Below are 16460 nucleotides of genomic sequence, written 5' to 3'. Positions count from 1 at the left end.
TTATGAAAACAAACATTCATATGTAGGTACGTATGAGTGTATGTAGTATGTACTCGCTGAGATAATTAAAAATTTGTGTGTTTCAATTAATTCTTAGTTTTTTTTTTAACAAACAAAAAAAGACATTAAAAAGATTTCATAAAGTCCAATAAACCGTTTAATATACAACAACACAATAATACCACACAACAATATAATGTACATACATGGTTACATGCCCACCAAACATTTCAGAATTCGTACTGACAATCTGCCTTGTTGGTATCATTGTCTGTACGACAAAAAATATAGTTGTACGTACATACATGTTTACTGTAACCATTTCAAAATATTTACAAGTTTTTTAACAATATTATAGTCACAGTAATTACTTATATGATTGCGATAACCATAATATGTTAAAGATAAGATTCGCAAGATTGTTGCAATCATATATGTATATGTAGTAAATAAATATATGTACAGTAGTTTTCGCTTAATTGATTTTGAAAAATGTTTCAGTTTTTTGCTGCAATTATCCGAAAAATCATTTACCCGATATTCTGTTAATTGATTCAGCAACTCAATTAAAAGACACCCCTTTAATTGCTCCAATGAATCAATTAAACATTCATATATTAATATACAAATAAAATGCATTATTTTACATTGTTTTATTGTTTTAATTCATTTATTAGAAACAATGTTTATAACAATAACTTCTTAAAATAAACAATAACAAAAAAGTAAATAAAAGGTAAAAGGAAAAAATTAAATTAACTTCATATAAAATTGAGATCTATATATAACACAGTACAACATTTTTCAGTTCATTGCTTTGGGACTCAATTCTGACAATTGCACGTGAAAGTAGTTCCAAAAATAAGAACTTCTGCATCATTAGTTGTCAAGTTGGCTGCCGTAATAATTTAATGTCCATGCGAATTTTTTTTCACCTGTTTTGCTCAATAACTGAATTACAAGTCAACTTTTCTGTTTTGCAATAGACTTTTATGCGGATTTTTTTTGTATTGTTTTCAAAAATAAATTCTTATTACATAAGTCAATTAAGAGGTTAACGCAAATAAACGAACTCAATTAAACGAAAAGTTTATTGAATATATTGTATGGAATTTAATGTTAGCGTTTTTTATTGATCAAATGAGCGGGCAAATCAATAAAGCGGGGGACAATTAAGCGGAAACTACTGTACATATATTTATGACAATCATGAATCATAATATGTATATTATTCTAAGATTATCCTTCATCACAAAAATGGTTGTCACAAACATATACTTATTTACTGCAATCATATACATATGTATATGACAATCATGTGAATTTTAGAAAATTTGTACAAACGAATAAAACAAACATTGCAGATTATTATGTCAAGTGTCAGAAGGAATTTTAGACAAGTCAGAATTAGTTCAGAAAATACTGACATCAGATAGGTATGTCCCCAAAAAATGTTTACTGGGTGGTTACTTAGATACATACTACGTACGAGTATTATATTTATAAATATGTCTGCATGTTGCTAGGTACTCGTATACATACATATGTATTTATATTGTAACAATTCATATTATTTAACATTAATTTAAAACCGTTTTATTTCTGTTTTTACAAGAATTTTTTTATTTCAAAATTGTACTAAATCAACAAGAGACAAAAAAAACTGCTGCAACACAAAACTAAAAATAAAAATTTAACGCAGAAGGTCATTTTATAGTTTGAGAAAAATAATAAATCTACCATAAAAACGAAAAAAAAACGAAACTAAAACAGTACAATTTCGTGTACAATATTAAAGATTCAATTTTATTATTTATTTTCTTTTTTTTTCATGTTGTTGTTATCTTATTCGGAAAATCACTTGAGCCATCGTCATCGTCGTTTTAAGTTTAACGTACGTTTTTTTTTCGTTGCTGTTTGAAGTTGCAAACAAATCAAGATAAAAATCTTAAAATTTCATCTCTAAGATTTTACACATCTCATTTAAGTCAGAAGGAAATTAAATTCTTTTGCTTGTATTTCGAAAAAAAATCGTTTTTGTTGATGTTTATCTTGTCTACAGTTGCATTATCAGCATCAGCAGTAGTGTATTTATGTATGAATGTGTACTCGTATGTCGATAGAGTAGAGATGCATAAGCTAAAACAACAAATGCAGCAGCAGCAGCCGTAACAAATAAAAAGGGTTGCATATCACATGGCAAGTATAAGAAAAAAATATGCAAATCTCTACGTTTTTTCATCATTCTGCATTTTTTTTTCTGTATTTTTATATATTCATTATTATTTTCAGTTGTTTTTGTTTTCCAAACGACTAATCATTATAAATGTTAAACTATTTACTCTATGCTACTCTGCCTATGAGCTGCGTTGAATTGATGAGAAGTGACTGGTTGGGAATCAATTTCATTAAGCCGGGATTAAGCAGAACGTCAGTTGTTCCTTTTATTTTTTTTATTTTTGCTGTTGTTCAATTAGAAAACAAAAGCGTATCTTCACCAAATAATACTCGCTTGCTTGTATCCCCAGCAAAACTATCTTAACAATAAAAATGCTTATTTGTTGCATACTTAAGTATTTCCCCAAAGGATGTTTAAAACCCTTCTCATGCATGTAAATGTGTGTGTGAGTGTGTAAGTGTTACAACACAAAATTTCTGCAACACAATTAAAAAAGAGCGAATTTCAAATCAACATTATTTTAAGGCGTCAGTCTTATCGAATATTTCCATTCAACTTTTTATTGGCAACTGATTTCAACAGCAGCAGGTGGTTGAAATCTCAGTATGCGGTAGCCATCATCATCATTATAATCATACGCGCCAGCTTCATCAGCACAACACCAATACACGGAATATAAAATTTAAATACAAACACATTTATACATAGATATTTACAGCTTTAGCTTTACATACATACACTACCAATAACTTAAATAAGGAATTGGAAAAATACCTTTTTTTTAACGAAATTAACTTTTAAAACTGATATCAAGGGATTACTAATTTTTGCAACTTATAAAGTTCATATTTTAGCTATTTGATGAGAATGAGAATTGATTCATTGTATGAGACATTACAATTACTTATATATCAGCTAATAAATAAAACATTATTAGACTACTTCTAAATAATGTACATACTTAGTATGCAGTAGTCATTGAAGGATATTTACTGTAACCATTTCAACATTTTTAAAATTTGTTTAACAATATTATAATCAAAGTAATTATTTATATGATTGTGGTAATCATAATATTGTAAAGTTAAGATTCACATGATTGTCGCAATCATATATATGATTGTAGTACTTCAATATATGTTTATGGCAATCATATTCATAATGAATCATTATATCATAATATGTTGTTCTTAGATTATGATATTCACCAGCCGAGAAGAGAACATAATATGGTAAATCCTTCATCATCAAAATGGTTGTCACAAATATATACATTTTTACTGCAATCATATATATGATTGCTACAATCATGTGAACCGTAACATTACCATACTATGGTTACCGCAATCATATATTCTGTGGCCATAATATTGTTCAAAAACTTGTAAAAATTTATATATTTTTCACTTTGTGTGTATATCGATTCGTTATTTAATTGATTCGCAGTGTATATATTTATGTAGATAGCTACACATATGTAAATATGACAAAAAGTAAAAAGAAAAAAACACTCATATACATTTAGTGGCTTTCATAATTTTTAAGATTTTATGAAGTCACGACATTTTTAAACACTGTGATAGTCAACATAACAAATTCATATAAATGTGTGAGAAGGATCTGACCAAAAATATTTCTTTGAACTAAAAAAAGGTATACATTTTACATAATGAAGTAATCAATACGTTAAAAAGTTAGCGTGTGTCTGTTAATGGGATTATACGTTATTAACGCATCAAATTGATAAAAACAAAAACAAACAAACTAAATTTTGTTATTTATTAACCAAGAATAAAACAAATTTGTAATATTAAATTGTTTTTCATTAATCTGGAATTCTTTTATTAGCTTAAATTCATGCAAAATAGCAAAATTCGTCGTACTGATCAAATTTCAGTCGAATTTATCTCGAAATTATCTTCTGTAGAATCTGATATATAGCTTTAGCTACAACTCGAATAAAAATTATTCGAATAATCGTGAAAAAATATATTTTTTATTCGAATATATACAATTTTTGGATTTAGAATAACAAATTATTCGGCCAATAATTTTCGATTAATCGAATAGTCGAAAAAATTTATTTTCGAGTTAAAATTAAAAAAATTAGATTATTTAACAAAAAATTGGACAAAACTATTGAAATGAAACAAGACCAATAATTTATAATGTTATTTTATTAGAAACGACTTTCTAAATTCATTTTCCAATCGTCTTTAGATTAACACACCCTGATCAAAACATTATGAATTTTAACTTATAAACGAAAACCTTGCAACTAGTAAAGTCCTACACACAGCCTCAAAAGTAAGTAAACGCCAGTGAATTATATAATTTTTTTAAAATAATGAAAAATATTAGAGTCCGAATTAAAACAAATATCCAGCCAAATCTGCAACAAATTTTAATCGTAGCTAGGTTTTATGATTTTCAGTATCTTAAATGATTAAAGAATGATTTAAGTATTTGCAATAGAGTTATAATGATTTTCAAACTAACAATAAATAATATATTGACTGAATGACTTAAACGAATTTCAAAATACTTCCCAATCTAATATCTTTCATTCAACAAATAGTTCATAATTAACGAAACTTCATTCAATTCTTTTAGTATTATTTCTATTCATGACACATCAATATAAGGTACACTCAGTAGAAAATTAATTCTCAATTATACAATTCTTGTAACGTCAAACAAAAGAAAATATAAAAAATAGAATAAAATCAAAATCAAAGTTTGACGTATTGAAACTTCTCCCTAGTGATTCTGCCTTCTACAATTATCTATATATTATTAATTTTGTATTTTTATTCAAAATTAATTATAAATTATAATCGAATAATTGACAACAATAACTAGCTGCAACTCATACAAAATTATACAAATTATGTAAATAATATATGAATGCTTATTAATTATTAAAAAACTGATAACATTTGTTTAAAACTTCCTTTCATTTCGTTACTTTCTTTAATGCAGATTGAAATAAAAAAAATCCTTTTCATTGAACTGTGGCCTTGAATGAAATTGTTTAACTTAAAATGTCTTTTAAATAAAATTAGTCGCTTTTTTAATTTAATTTTATAAGAGACGTATAATTTTGTTTTATTAAAATGTGTTTTTATGTCACTTTTAATATTGTTTCAGGTATTTAGAGCTTAAAAAGACAGTAATTAAATTTACAATTTATGGCATTCAAAATAAAAGTGAAAAAATTAAAACAAATTTAAAAAGAGGATTTAACACAAAAAAAACAAACACAAAATTATTGGAAATTAAAAAAAAAGCTCATTTAAGTATTCACATACATATTGAGTCACCATCTTTCTTGGCAAAATTTGTTTAATTTAATAAGAAATTAAATAATTTACTTATTTTGTTTTTTTTTTTTAAACAAATCGGATGTCACAAGGATGCAAATAATTTGAAACAAGGTCAATAATGACCTACATATGTATTTATTTGCAAATTATCTTCTTAAAACCTTATTATTAAGCCGTTGAGTATTCGCTGAAGCATATGAATATAGAAATGGCTAAAAAGTTAATGATATAATATGAAATGTTAGCTTTTGCACTTTCGTAATCGTTGCAATTAGGGTGTGTTGCTATTTGACAAAACTGTTAAATGATATTTAGATTGTAAACGACCTTTTCATTTGCATAACTTCCGCAACACGTGCCCTTTTACAGAGCTACGTCTTGCAGATTTAAATATTTTTCATATTTTTTATTTATTTGTTTGTTTTTTTTTTTGCAAATAATTTTAATTGATCTACATCTTAAATGATTAATAAAACACAATTTGATATTGTTTTCGTTTTGTTGTATTCGATTTAATTACATGTTTATACAAAATAAATTAACATGTTTATACATATTCAAAAAGTATTTTAGAAATTTTTACAATAAATACTTACTTAAATACTTGTACGTACGTACGTCTGTTATTTAGAACACCAATAATAAGAAAAAATTATAATTAAAATAAAACTAAGAAAAGATTATGATTTACAGCGATATGTCACACTATAAAACAACAACTAAAATGAAATGTAGGTGTCGACTACATTATACTTACTACACATGCTGCTAAAATTACAATAACAAATACTACAACAGAAATATTCTAATACAACTAGCGCTAAATATTCCTATTCCCAATAACTAATTGGCCTGAGGCGTTAAGTGGTCAGAACTAACAGAGATTCTTAAACTGGTGTATATACAAAGTGACGATCCATTTTTCCTTTTGGCGGTATTCGAATGACTGTGTATACGAGCATAAATGAATTGTTTATTTCAAAAACCAATCAACCAACAGATTTCGATATATATATCAGTACATTCTGCTTCCGCTATAGGTAATTGAAAAATATTCAAATAAAACTCATCATATCCAACCAAGTAGGGTTTTAGATCTTGTAAATCTTTTATTTTTTCACATCTATTGAGACCTACATTTTTTTTTTTTTTAAATATAGATTATATCCTAGAACATAGTATAAAATAAATCACTTGACTTCTTTTTGCACTAAACACGGATTTCTCGTCTTTGTTTCGCCATTATAAGTGGCAGTATATAATTTTTTTTGCATTAAACGATGCATTTACCTTTACAAAACAGTAATCGCTCAATAACTCAATTTTGAATTTTTTGTTGCTTGGCTGGTTTATGAAATAAACGATTCAAATTCGAGCTACTGTGTGAAGCTGATAAAGGACACCGCCAAATTCTCCATTAATGAATATTAAAAACTATCACAGCTTTCAATATTTAAATAATCTAAGATAATAACTCCAGGTAAATTCTTATTATAGTTCAAAAATTCGACAATTTTGTTTGTGACCATTTGAGAAATGCTGAAGCATCTAAACAAAGTATTAGAATACAATCGCATACTACGATTACTTGGTCGCCATTGTGGTTGCATAGACAAGACAAGCAAAGCAAATTAACAGCCAATACATAAAAAAATAAAAAAAACTATAGAAAATTGATCAAGAACTATTTGAAAGATACAACAACATGATCAATTGATAATACAACAACAATTATACACACATTAATTTAGATTTTCATTATATTTTTGTTGTAATTTCCAATAAACAAAAAAAAAAACAAAAACTTTTGTAAGGGTGTGGCTTTCAAATGGCCGGTGTACATTACACTGCATAACAATAATACACAGCCACACAGTGGGACAACACCCAGCAGTCTTTCAATTAGTCAAAGTATTCCTTTTTCGACAGTAATTTTCACTAATGTCTGATAACTTGGTTGACTCCAATTTATATACATATGTTTTGGAACACTTGACACGTATGTGATATTTGTAGTGCAGAGAGAAATCAATTGATTACATTATATATCCCAGGTAATCTAGTTACTCTAAGTATTCTAGAGAGTAGTGGACTGCAGTTTAGAAATCTGTTATTCTAGCATCCGTAGTAGTCGGAGGAGAGTTTGTTGCAGATGTATTTTTAACTGATTATTTGAAGTCAATTAGCTTAGCTTAGCACCTGTACATGTTAAAATAACTAATTATGTTGCTAATCAAATAATCAGTTTGGTAGCTAGTAAGCTAATTGACTCTATGTAACCGGTGTATGAATCCAATGCGTTGACTACTACGGACCAGCTATTAGCGCATCCTGGTCAACCTCCCTTGATCCCCGCCTATATTAGACAGTATATTTGTAATCTATTTGGCGTCTGCTTAGGACATGCACAAGTTAAAATAACTTGTCCCGTAGCTAAATGATAGGAAAAATCACTAGTTTGGGACAGTTAACCAGAACTGCTAGGCAGCGTAAGCTTGAGTGTATGTATGTGTGTGTTTGTGTGTATGAGATGCCTTGTGTCCCAGTCGTCTAGGTTAGCGACACTTGGCAAGTGTTAATGGTAATAAGATTCAAATAACTGATATATCAAGCAAATGCTCTTATTTCTCACTGCTAATGTTTTTTTTTTTATTATTATTTGTTGTTTTGTTTGTGTATTATAAACATTGTAATCAATTTTGTTGTTGTTGTTGTTATTGTCGTTGCTGGTTTTCTCAACTCGCAAGTATGTAAGTATGTTAACAATCAAAAGCCTAATGGCCATGTATCTTTTGTATGTCTACGAGAAATAGATTTGTTTTTGTTTCGTATTATTTTTTTCAATTTAAAATTTGAAATGAAACCAATGTCAACACTTTTATCAAATACAACAACAAAAAACCTTTAAACTTTAAATAGTTTAAACAAATGACCAGCGGGAGTGTCTAATGCTCTATCTTATAATAATAATAATAAAAAAAGTTTATTGTTTCTTCTGTAGCATTTTAATAATCTCTTTTGATTAATTTGTTGGCACGAAAATTTCAAAATGTTTTATTAGTTTATGAGTTTTTTGGGTAAAAAATGTCAAAGTTTTTTTGTGTTTCTTTTTTTATTTAATAAAATAAATAATTTTGCAGATTAATGAATGGATTTTGTTATAAATGAATGAACTTTTTTTTTGCTTGTTTTGTTACAATTTAAAAAAATACAATTTATGTATAAGATAATAACAGTAGTTAATTTATTTTAAACTTGCAAAATAATTATTTTATTTTGGTTTTTTTTCTGAACGTCATTTATAAATTTAAAAATTATAAAACTTTAATTTTATTTGTGTTGATGATCATAATCAGGATTTTAGAAAATAACACCTGTTTAATTGAGCATACTTTTGGAATACCCTTCATATCTAATTTAACTTAAACATAAAAATTATAAAACTAGTTCATTTAGTTCCCAAACTAGTTCGCTCATATTTTCACATATTCAAATCTCAGCTGAGAGAACGGTTTTATTGTCACACGTACATATATTCATTACTTACCAACTTACTTCTTTGAAATTATATTCGCATATGTATTTGAATTTCCCCTTTTCGATTTAATTCCTAGACTTTTTGCCACGTTATTTAACACAAACAAGAGGTTACAAATTCTCTAATAATTTTACCAAATTATTTATTTCTCTAAAATTAACTACAATATAAGCATTTAGTACGAATTAATTCGTTGACTTAATTCCTTTAAGAATTCAGTCATTATAGAATTAATTCCTTATTAAACCATTCAGGTTTTCTTCAATTCAAATCAATTACAAAATAGCTTTCAAAATATATTTAATGATTACATTTTTCTTCAATTCAATTCTATTACAAAAAAGACTTTAGACAATTTTTTTCAATTAATTTTGTAAATTTTTAAAAGCAAAACAAAAACAAAACAATTTCCATTAGATTTTGGGATTCCGAATGAAGAATTAAGTTCAAATTAAATTAATTCGAAGCTCTGACTATAACAGGCACGGATCTACGCAAACATTTGGGGAGTTAAATAAAGTAAAGTTAATTTTACATTTTTCTTTTCTCATATATTAAAGCTTTTCGGTTTTGAGGGGGAAATTTCCATCTCCCACCCGGAATAAAGTCACAATTTTAAAAAAACAATTAGTGTTAATGGTGGTTAGTAGTATATTATTTGAGAAGAGCAGTTGTTGGGTTGGGTTTGAAGATTCACAAAATAATTTAATAAAATTACCTTAACTTACTTTTCGAAGATTTGAAATTATATCTGCTGCAATAGTTGACAAATATGCTTAGATATTTTTCAATTTTATTTAACGTTTTTCTCAAAACTAAAATATTGTCACTTTTTTGACACTTACCTCCAGTGCAGTTCTGCTTCTGTTGTGGAGGCATCTTTTTCGGGCATTTTGTAATATTCGTAAACAAACGACGTTGTACCGTTAGAGGTTTGAACCTGATGCAATTGCGGCGTACCTAGAGAACTTAAATTGACAGTTGTAGCAGCAGCTTCAATCAACTGATGCTGCTGCTGCTGTTGTTGCTGCTGCTGATGTTGGTGATGGTGTGGCTGTTGCATACCATTGCCATTTGGATCGTCAGACTGCTGTTGCTGCTGTTGTTGACTGTGAGGATGCGTGGCGCCATCATTGGGTGACAAGCTGAGTAAAGTTTGTGGTGTTGCCGCTGAGACAACGGTGGTCAATTGAGGATGCTCGAAGTAGCGCGAGGCCACCGACGAAGCCGGCAATTGGTATGAATTGCCATTATGCTGGTGAATTATAACTTCGTGAGGACTGCTTTGGTGATGTGTGGACATGGCTATGGGTTGAGCCTGTGACGATGGTATTGACGGCGTTGGTGACGTAGAACCAGAGTTTAATGAATCGCCATTTGTTAAGACGGTACGGCGTCTAAGATTTTTTTTGTTATTTTTAAATTTGAGAAGTAAATTTAGTATTTTTCTTACAAATCCCTCAAGAAATGAAACTTAAGTGTGTATTTTCCAATTAAATATTTAAATTTTTTATGAAAATATTATTTTTCATTATATTTTTACACTTTATAAGTGTTTTAAGTTAAGAATTCTTTTAAACGTATTTCACACGGTCCCCTTTTTAAGGGTAAAAAATTGTACAAAAATTGATAGTTTTTATTACTTTATAGCAGCAAACAAAAATAAAAATTTAAAACCTAAATATATGAATAAATAAAAGAGAAAAAACTTATGTAAGAAGCAAAGGGGTTAGAGGCACAAATATGCAAATTATTTTTTATACATACATATATTGTAAAAACAAAAATAACATTAAAAGAAAAAAAGTCTTGAAACATTTTCGTACTTGAATGATTAAGTGAAGGAATGAACGACTGAAGAATTTACTACTTAAGGGTGTTTTATTATTTTCCATTTCATTCAGTGTGTAATCTGATACCGGGATAAGCTTAATGTTAAGAAAAAACAACAAAAAAAAAACAGTAGCTGTTGTTGTTTTATTAGATATTTGGGTTGTCGTTATTGGTTTTTTTCTCTTCCTTTGTTGCATTGTCCTTAAACGTCTTGTCTGTGGAGTACACATGTTAGATTTGTTGTTAATATTTTGGCTCTTGTTTAATCATTCGTAAAAAATTTGTTTATTACATTGTAAAAGGAAGAAAACGACGACGACAACAGGAAAGGAAGGGCAGGCGAGCGAATCTTTTCAACAATATGGGCTTTTGAACCAAATAATAAAAAAAATTAAACAATATTTCCTTTTAGCAGCAAATAAAACAAAAAAAACTACAAACCATTAAATGTCAACACATATTTATAGTTGAAACAAAGGTAAGAGAAAATAAGAACAACAATAGTAATATCAGTAACAATAGTACGAGTATGTATTCTTGAAATTTGTTTTGATTAGCAACAATTCTATTGTAAATTTTTTGCAACAATCAGCAAATCTTTGATAAATCCGTGTAAAGATATTGAAAATATTGCTAGAATTAAAATAGTATAACATTTTAAACTTGAAAAATATTTGACTGGAATTTAAATTTTCTTTTTACTGGAGAATATTGTTGATATAAAAGTGTAATACGACTATAATTCAATTGCATGACACTGGACTCAAGGCTGGAGTTAAACTTGTTTTCATCTTGAATTCTAGAAAAAATGCTTATTGGATTGAAACTGAAGTAAGATATGACTTGGATTCGGAAATCTAATTTTAAATATATCGTTTGAACGCAAATTTGCATATGACTTTCATACTATACTTTTGGGAGTAATATGAGAAAAGCTGGAAATCCTAAACAAAGGTCCTTCGGAATGATTTTTTAAAACAATTTAAACCATCTTAATAAAATGCTCGAAATAGTTAAACATTTTATGAATTACTGATTTAATCAGTATAAATTAAAATGAATGCATCAGTTCAAACTGAAAATATTGTTTAAATGTATGATTTTCTATGATTCTAAATACTTCTGGATTAAATTTAAGGATACTAAAGATTCTTTGTTAATGTTTTTGTCTAACTAAAATGTTTTCTATATAAATTTAATTGTTTATATAATCGTTATTTTTAAAACATCTCTACTAAATAAAAATCTTTGTTAATTGTTATTAATCTTTTTAGAATTTGGAGTTTTTTTTATTGTTTCTTTATTTAATTTTGTTTCAACAAAAGTCATAAATTGTGCAAATTATTATTTCTTTGTTGTGTATTTTAGTGATTTTTTTTTCATTTTTCATTATGCACATAATCATATGAAACATTAAGTTTTGATACTGCCATTAGAAATCGCCACAAACAAAAAAAAACAACATTTATAATAATGAAGAAAGAAAGACAAAACAAATATTATTCGATAAATTATACACAAGTTTAACATTTGGCATTTTAAATTTGATTTACTTAATAAACGCAAATTAACTGCAAAAAAGAAATAACAAATATTTAAAGCAGTGATGCAAAATGCAAATACAAACAAATTTATAATAATAATAAAATAAATTAAAAGAAACGGTCTGTACATAAATATTTTTTGGGGCGACAGCATCATATGAATTGTTTCCTTAGCAACCATTTCTAGAGAGGATTTTAGGAAACAATTCTTGGATTTTTGAACAAATATGTAATTTTACTTTGACATTTCAATTAAAATGGAAAAATAAATACCAAAAAATATGTTAAAGTGCAAAAAAAAAGAAATTTCGGTTAATCGGTTAATCGACACAAATTAATCGGTTTATTCGAACATTTAGCCGACAAAAATATTTATGAATACCCTAATATTTATACACAATTTAACATTTTAAAATGTTTCAATATTTCCTTTAAAATTACTATTTTATTATGTTTTTTGGTTAAAAGTAAATGAAGTTATAAGTTATAAATTTATAATTTTTAAATGCAGTTAGTACCTAAAAAGAGTTATAATAACATAATTTTCAAATTAAAATTATTTTTTTTTTTACAAAAAGTGAACTTAGTCTCTTTAAACTCTAAGCATTATTTGTTGATAAATCATGGTCTTACAAATCAATATAGAGTAGAGTGTTTAATGTAGTTCATATATATCAGTAAATATCAAATTGTTTAGGGAATTTTATTTGTTTGCATTCGATTTAAATACATACCTTCATAATAAGTATTATTAATTCGGTATTTTAAATAAAATGATATGGATGGTTATTTGGAAAACGGGTTTCATATTAATGTTTTATTATTAAGAAACATTGTATCGTTTGATTTATAACATTATTTTGCATTAATTGAATAAATTAAAAATTAATTGAATGCGTTGTTTAAGCACTTGCAATTTAAAACGAACAAATAAACAGAAAGGAGACTTAAGTCAAATGGAGGTTAACTTATAGCCATATCCAAGAATTTATGAATATTTTCTAACTTTTTTCCAAATTTTTCAGTAAGAATATTATACTTTCATATGATTTCCTTACAATTTTTTTTCTATAGACGTAGCTGAATGGTTATCTTGATCTATACAGATTCCCCATCCTCCTGAAACCAAGTATAGTTCTTTGGTTCATTAATATCTTTCAATAAAATTCATTGAGCAAATCAATTTTTTTATTACTCTGTCAAATAGTAAATATTAATCCTAAGATTGATTGTGTACAACAAACAAAAATCAATTCTTTAAATTAATTCGAATAAAATGTGTTAAGTCTTTTACTTTGTATATCACCCATATTGATTTGAAATAAACAGAATTCTATGAGTAGTTCCTATAAATTTGCCCACACTAGCACTCACACAAAACTAATCATCTAGTTTAGACACATGCCACAAAATATACAAAAACATACATACATATATACGTAAGAGAATGAAAAAAAAAGAAAAATTCCAAATAGAATTTAATTTAGAGCCGTTTTATTGACGCTTATTCAAATTAGTTAATATTTTTAACTAAATTGATGATTAAATATTCAAATTAAATTATTCTATCTGTTATTGTTGTTATTGTTTGTTTACCACAAAATTCTTAATAATTCCGTATTGACAATAAACAACTGCAAAGTTAAATAAATGAATCATACTCTAATAAATAAATTATTAAGAAATAAAAACACACACACACACAAGCACACTCTAGTTAACAACAAAAACAGTTATAATAGTTAAGAAAATTACAATGTTACAGTGGTCAACAACAGCAGCAGCAACAGCAGAAATATTTAATTTAACAACCACATACTCTTATGTTCATATGTATGTATGTATGTACATACAAACTTATTCTATTTGCAACACAACCGACCTCTAGGTACATTAGGATGGTTCCACAAACAGTTGTCGATTTTCGCTAATTCAGAATGCATTCTACAGCATTTCCAATTGCATTTTAGAAATTTCTAATTGTATTTCAGAATATTCCAATTATATTTCAGAGTTTTCCATTAGTATTTCAGAATTTTAATTTTATACTTGAAAAGTTTCTAATTGTATTTCAGAATTTTCCAATTGTTTTTCAGAAATTTCTATTTGTATTTCAGAAATTTCCATTGGTATTGCAATTAGAATTTTCTGAAATACAATTGGAAAATTCTGAAATTCAATTGGAATTTTCTGAAATACAATTGGAAATGGTGTAGTCAAAGCTAATACTTTTTGAACCACAATGTAGACAAATAACAAAGTACACAGTGGTATCCTAGTGTATCTCAACATGGCTCTAAGCAATTTAATATGTATCTAATATCCTGAAAATAGGCCAGTAAGTACTCTAGGATCGCTGTTTTGACCGAAAACACTTTCTGGAATTTACCTCTAGATAGAATAATACGAAAGATACTAGATAAATCAATTCAAATCGAATTCTCTAGTAAATTACTTCAAAAAATCCTTTATTTTACTTGAGAAGATTTAAAAATCTTATTTGACTTTATAGAAATTGAGCCTTCCTAATGTACATATTTTAATTCATGTAAGGAAGAGTAAATGTGTTGGTCTGGATCATATATATAGAAGTACGACAACAAAACGAAACAGAATGGAACAAAAAAATATATAAATATGTATGGTTAAATGCCATTACAAGTGACAAAAAGTAATAAAAAATAATTAAAAAATTATCATACCTTAAACAGAAGTATGAATACGAGAGCATGTTTGAATGTATGAATATAAAATAAAGCCTACAGGGAATGATCAGTGTTTTGCGGACAATTTGCTAAATTACAAATAGGAGTAAGTAGTTAGTACAAACAAAAGATAATTTAAATGGCTGGTAGGAAAACTTAAGCTAAATCATAATAATCAAATAACAGATTATACAATCATTTATTTATGGGCAGCATTTTATATTGGATAAAAGTTTTAACGATCAAATCATATTGATATTATGAATATCTCTACAAAAAATAAAAAAAAACATTACGTTTCGAATACATTGGCCAGCAAATGTAGTTTGAACAAATGAAATGATATTGATAAGATTTTTTATAATTAAAGAATAATACAATAAGAATGTTTAAATGTGTGTGTAAATATATTATTTTTTGTATCTATATAAATTGTGAACATTTCAACAAAAACAAATACAAAACCATTATTGAAGGACAAACGAACATTGACTGCAGTTAAAAAAAAACACACACTTATACTAACAAACGGCCAGATACAAATACACAAACACTTGAAATGAAATTTAAAAAAGTTTAAAATATCTAAATAGCACAAAGACACAAACACAACAATGTTTAAAATGTATACGGTCAAGCTCAACCACAGTTTCAGCTACATTGAATGAAGCTCTTTCTATAAATATGAATTTATTATTTATTAACCGAGCAGAAAAAGATTAAATTCTCTGGCGGTAATCAGACCAAAGACTGCGGACCATAACTGATGGATTAGCATGCTACAAACTAACCTACCGGGATGCCCTTTTATATAAATAACATTTTGAGTCGGGCTATTGTAATATACTATTTCTACGATCTAATTAGAGATTCATATTAAATACAAAAACAAACACTGAATTAGGCACCATTTCACCATCCACTTTCATTTCAATGGTAAATTCGCAATTTCACAAAAAATCGACAAAAAAATTTGCCTATTTAATAAAAAAGGAATTTTTTATAAAATTAAAAATTCACAAAAATCATACATTTTTCCATTTTAAAAAAATTAAAAAAATCCAAGCTTGTCAATAAGTTACTAATTTCACAAAAAATCTAAAATTTTCAATATTTTAAAAATTTGCCTATTTTTAAAAATTGAAAAGTCTGAAAATAATTTATTTTTCAATTTAAAAAAAACTAAAACTTTTCAAAAAATTTCACCAATATTACAAAAAAATTAAAAATGGTTAATTTCACAATTTAAATTTACTGCATTACTTCCTATTCATAATATTCTTTATAGTTGCTAAGCAATAATACACATTTTTTATATTATTTGAAAGATTTTTC

At 26.8% G+C, this 16460-nt stretch overlaps 1 protein-coding gene across 5 annotated transcripts in view; it reads right to left on the bottom strand.

Annotated features, from left to right (window-relative positions):
- grh (grainy head) overlaps positions 1 to 16460 on the bottom strand; it is a 187544-nt gene that overhangs the window by 50619 nt on the left and 120465 nt on the right. Inside the window, exon 2 of one of the 5 annotated variants that reach the window (XM_065510830.1) lies at positions 9889 to 10440. The exons of the other annotated variants lie outside the window; for them this stretch is intronic. Coding sequence (XP_065366902.1) covers positions 9889 to 10440 — 552 coding nt within the window. The remainder of the gene's footprint in view (positions 1 to 9888; positions 10441 to 16460) is intronic. 5 annotated transcript variants of the gene reach the window in all.

This window comes from Calliphora vicina, chromosome 5 (genome assembly GCF_958450345.1).
Source record: "Calliphora vicina chromosome 5, idCalVici1.1, whole genome shotgun sequence".
In the NCBI taxonomy this organism is placed as follows: Eukaryota; Metazoa; Arthropoda; class Insecta; order Diptera; family Calliphoridae; genus Calliphora; species Calliphora vicina.
The sequence above is the reverse complement of the archived record's forward strand: the minus strand, read 5'-3'. Positions and strand labels throughout refer to the sequence as shown.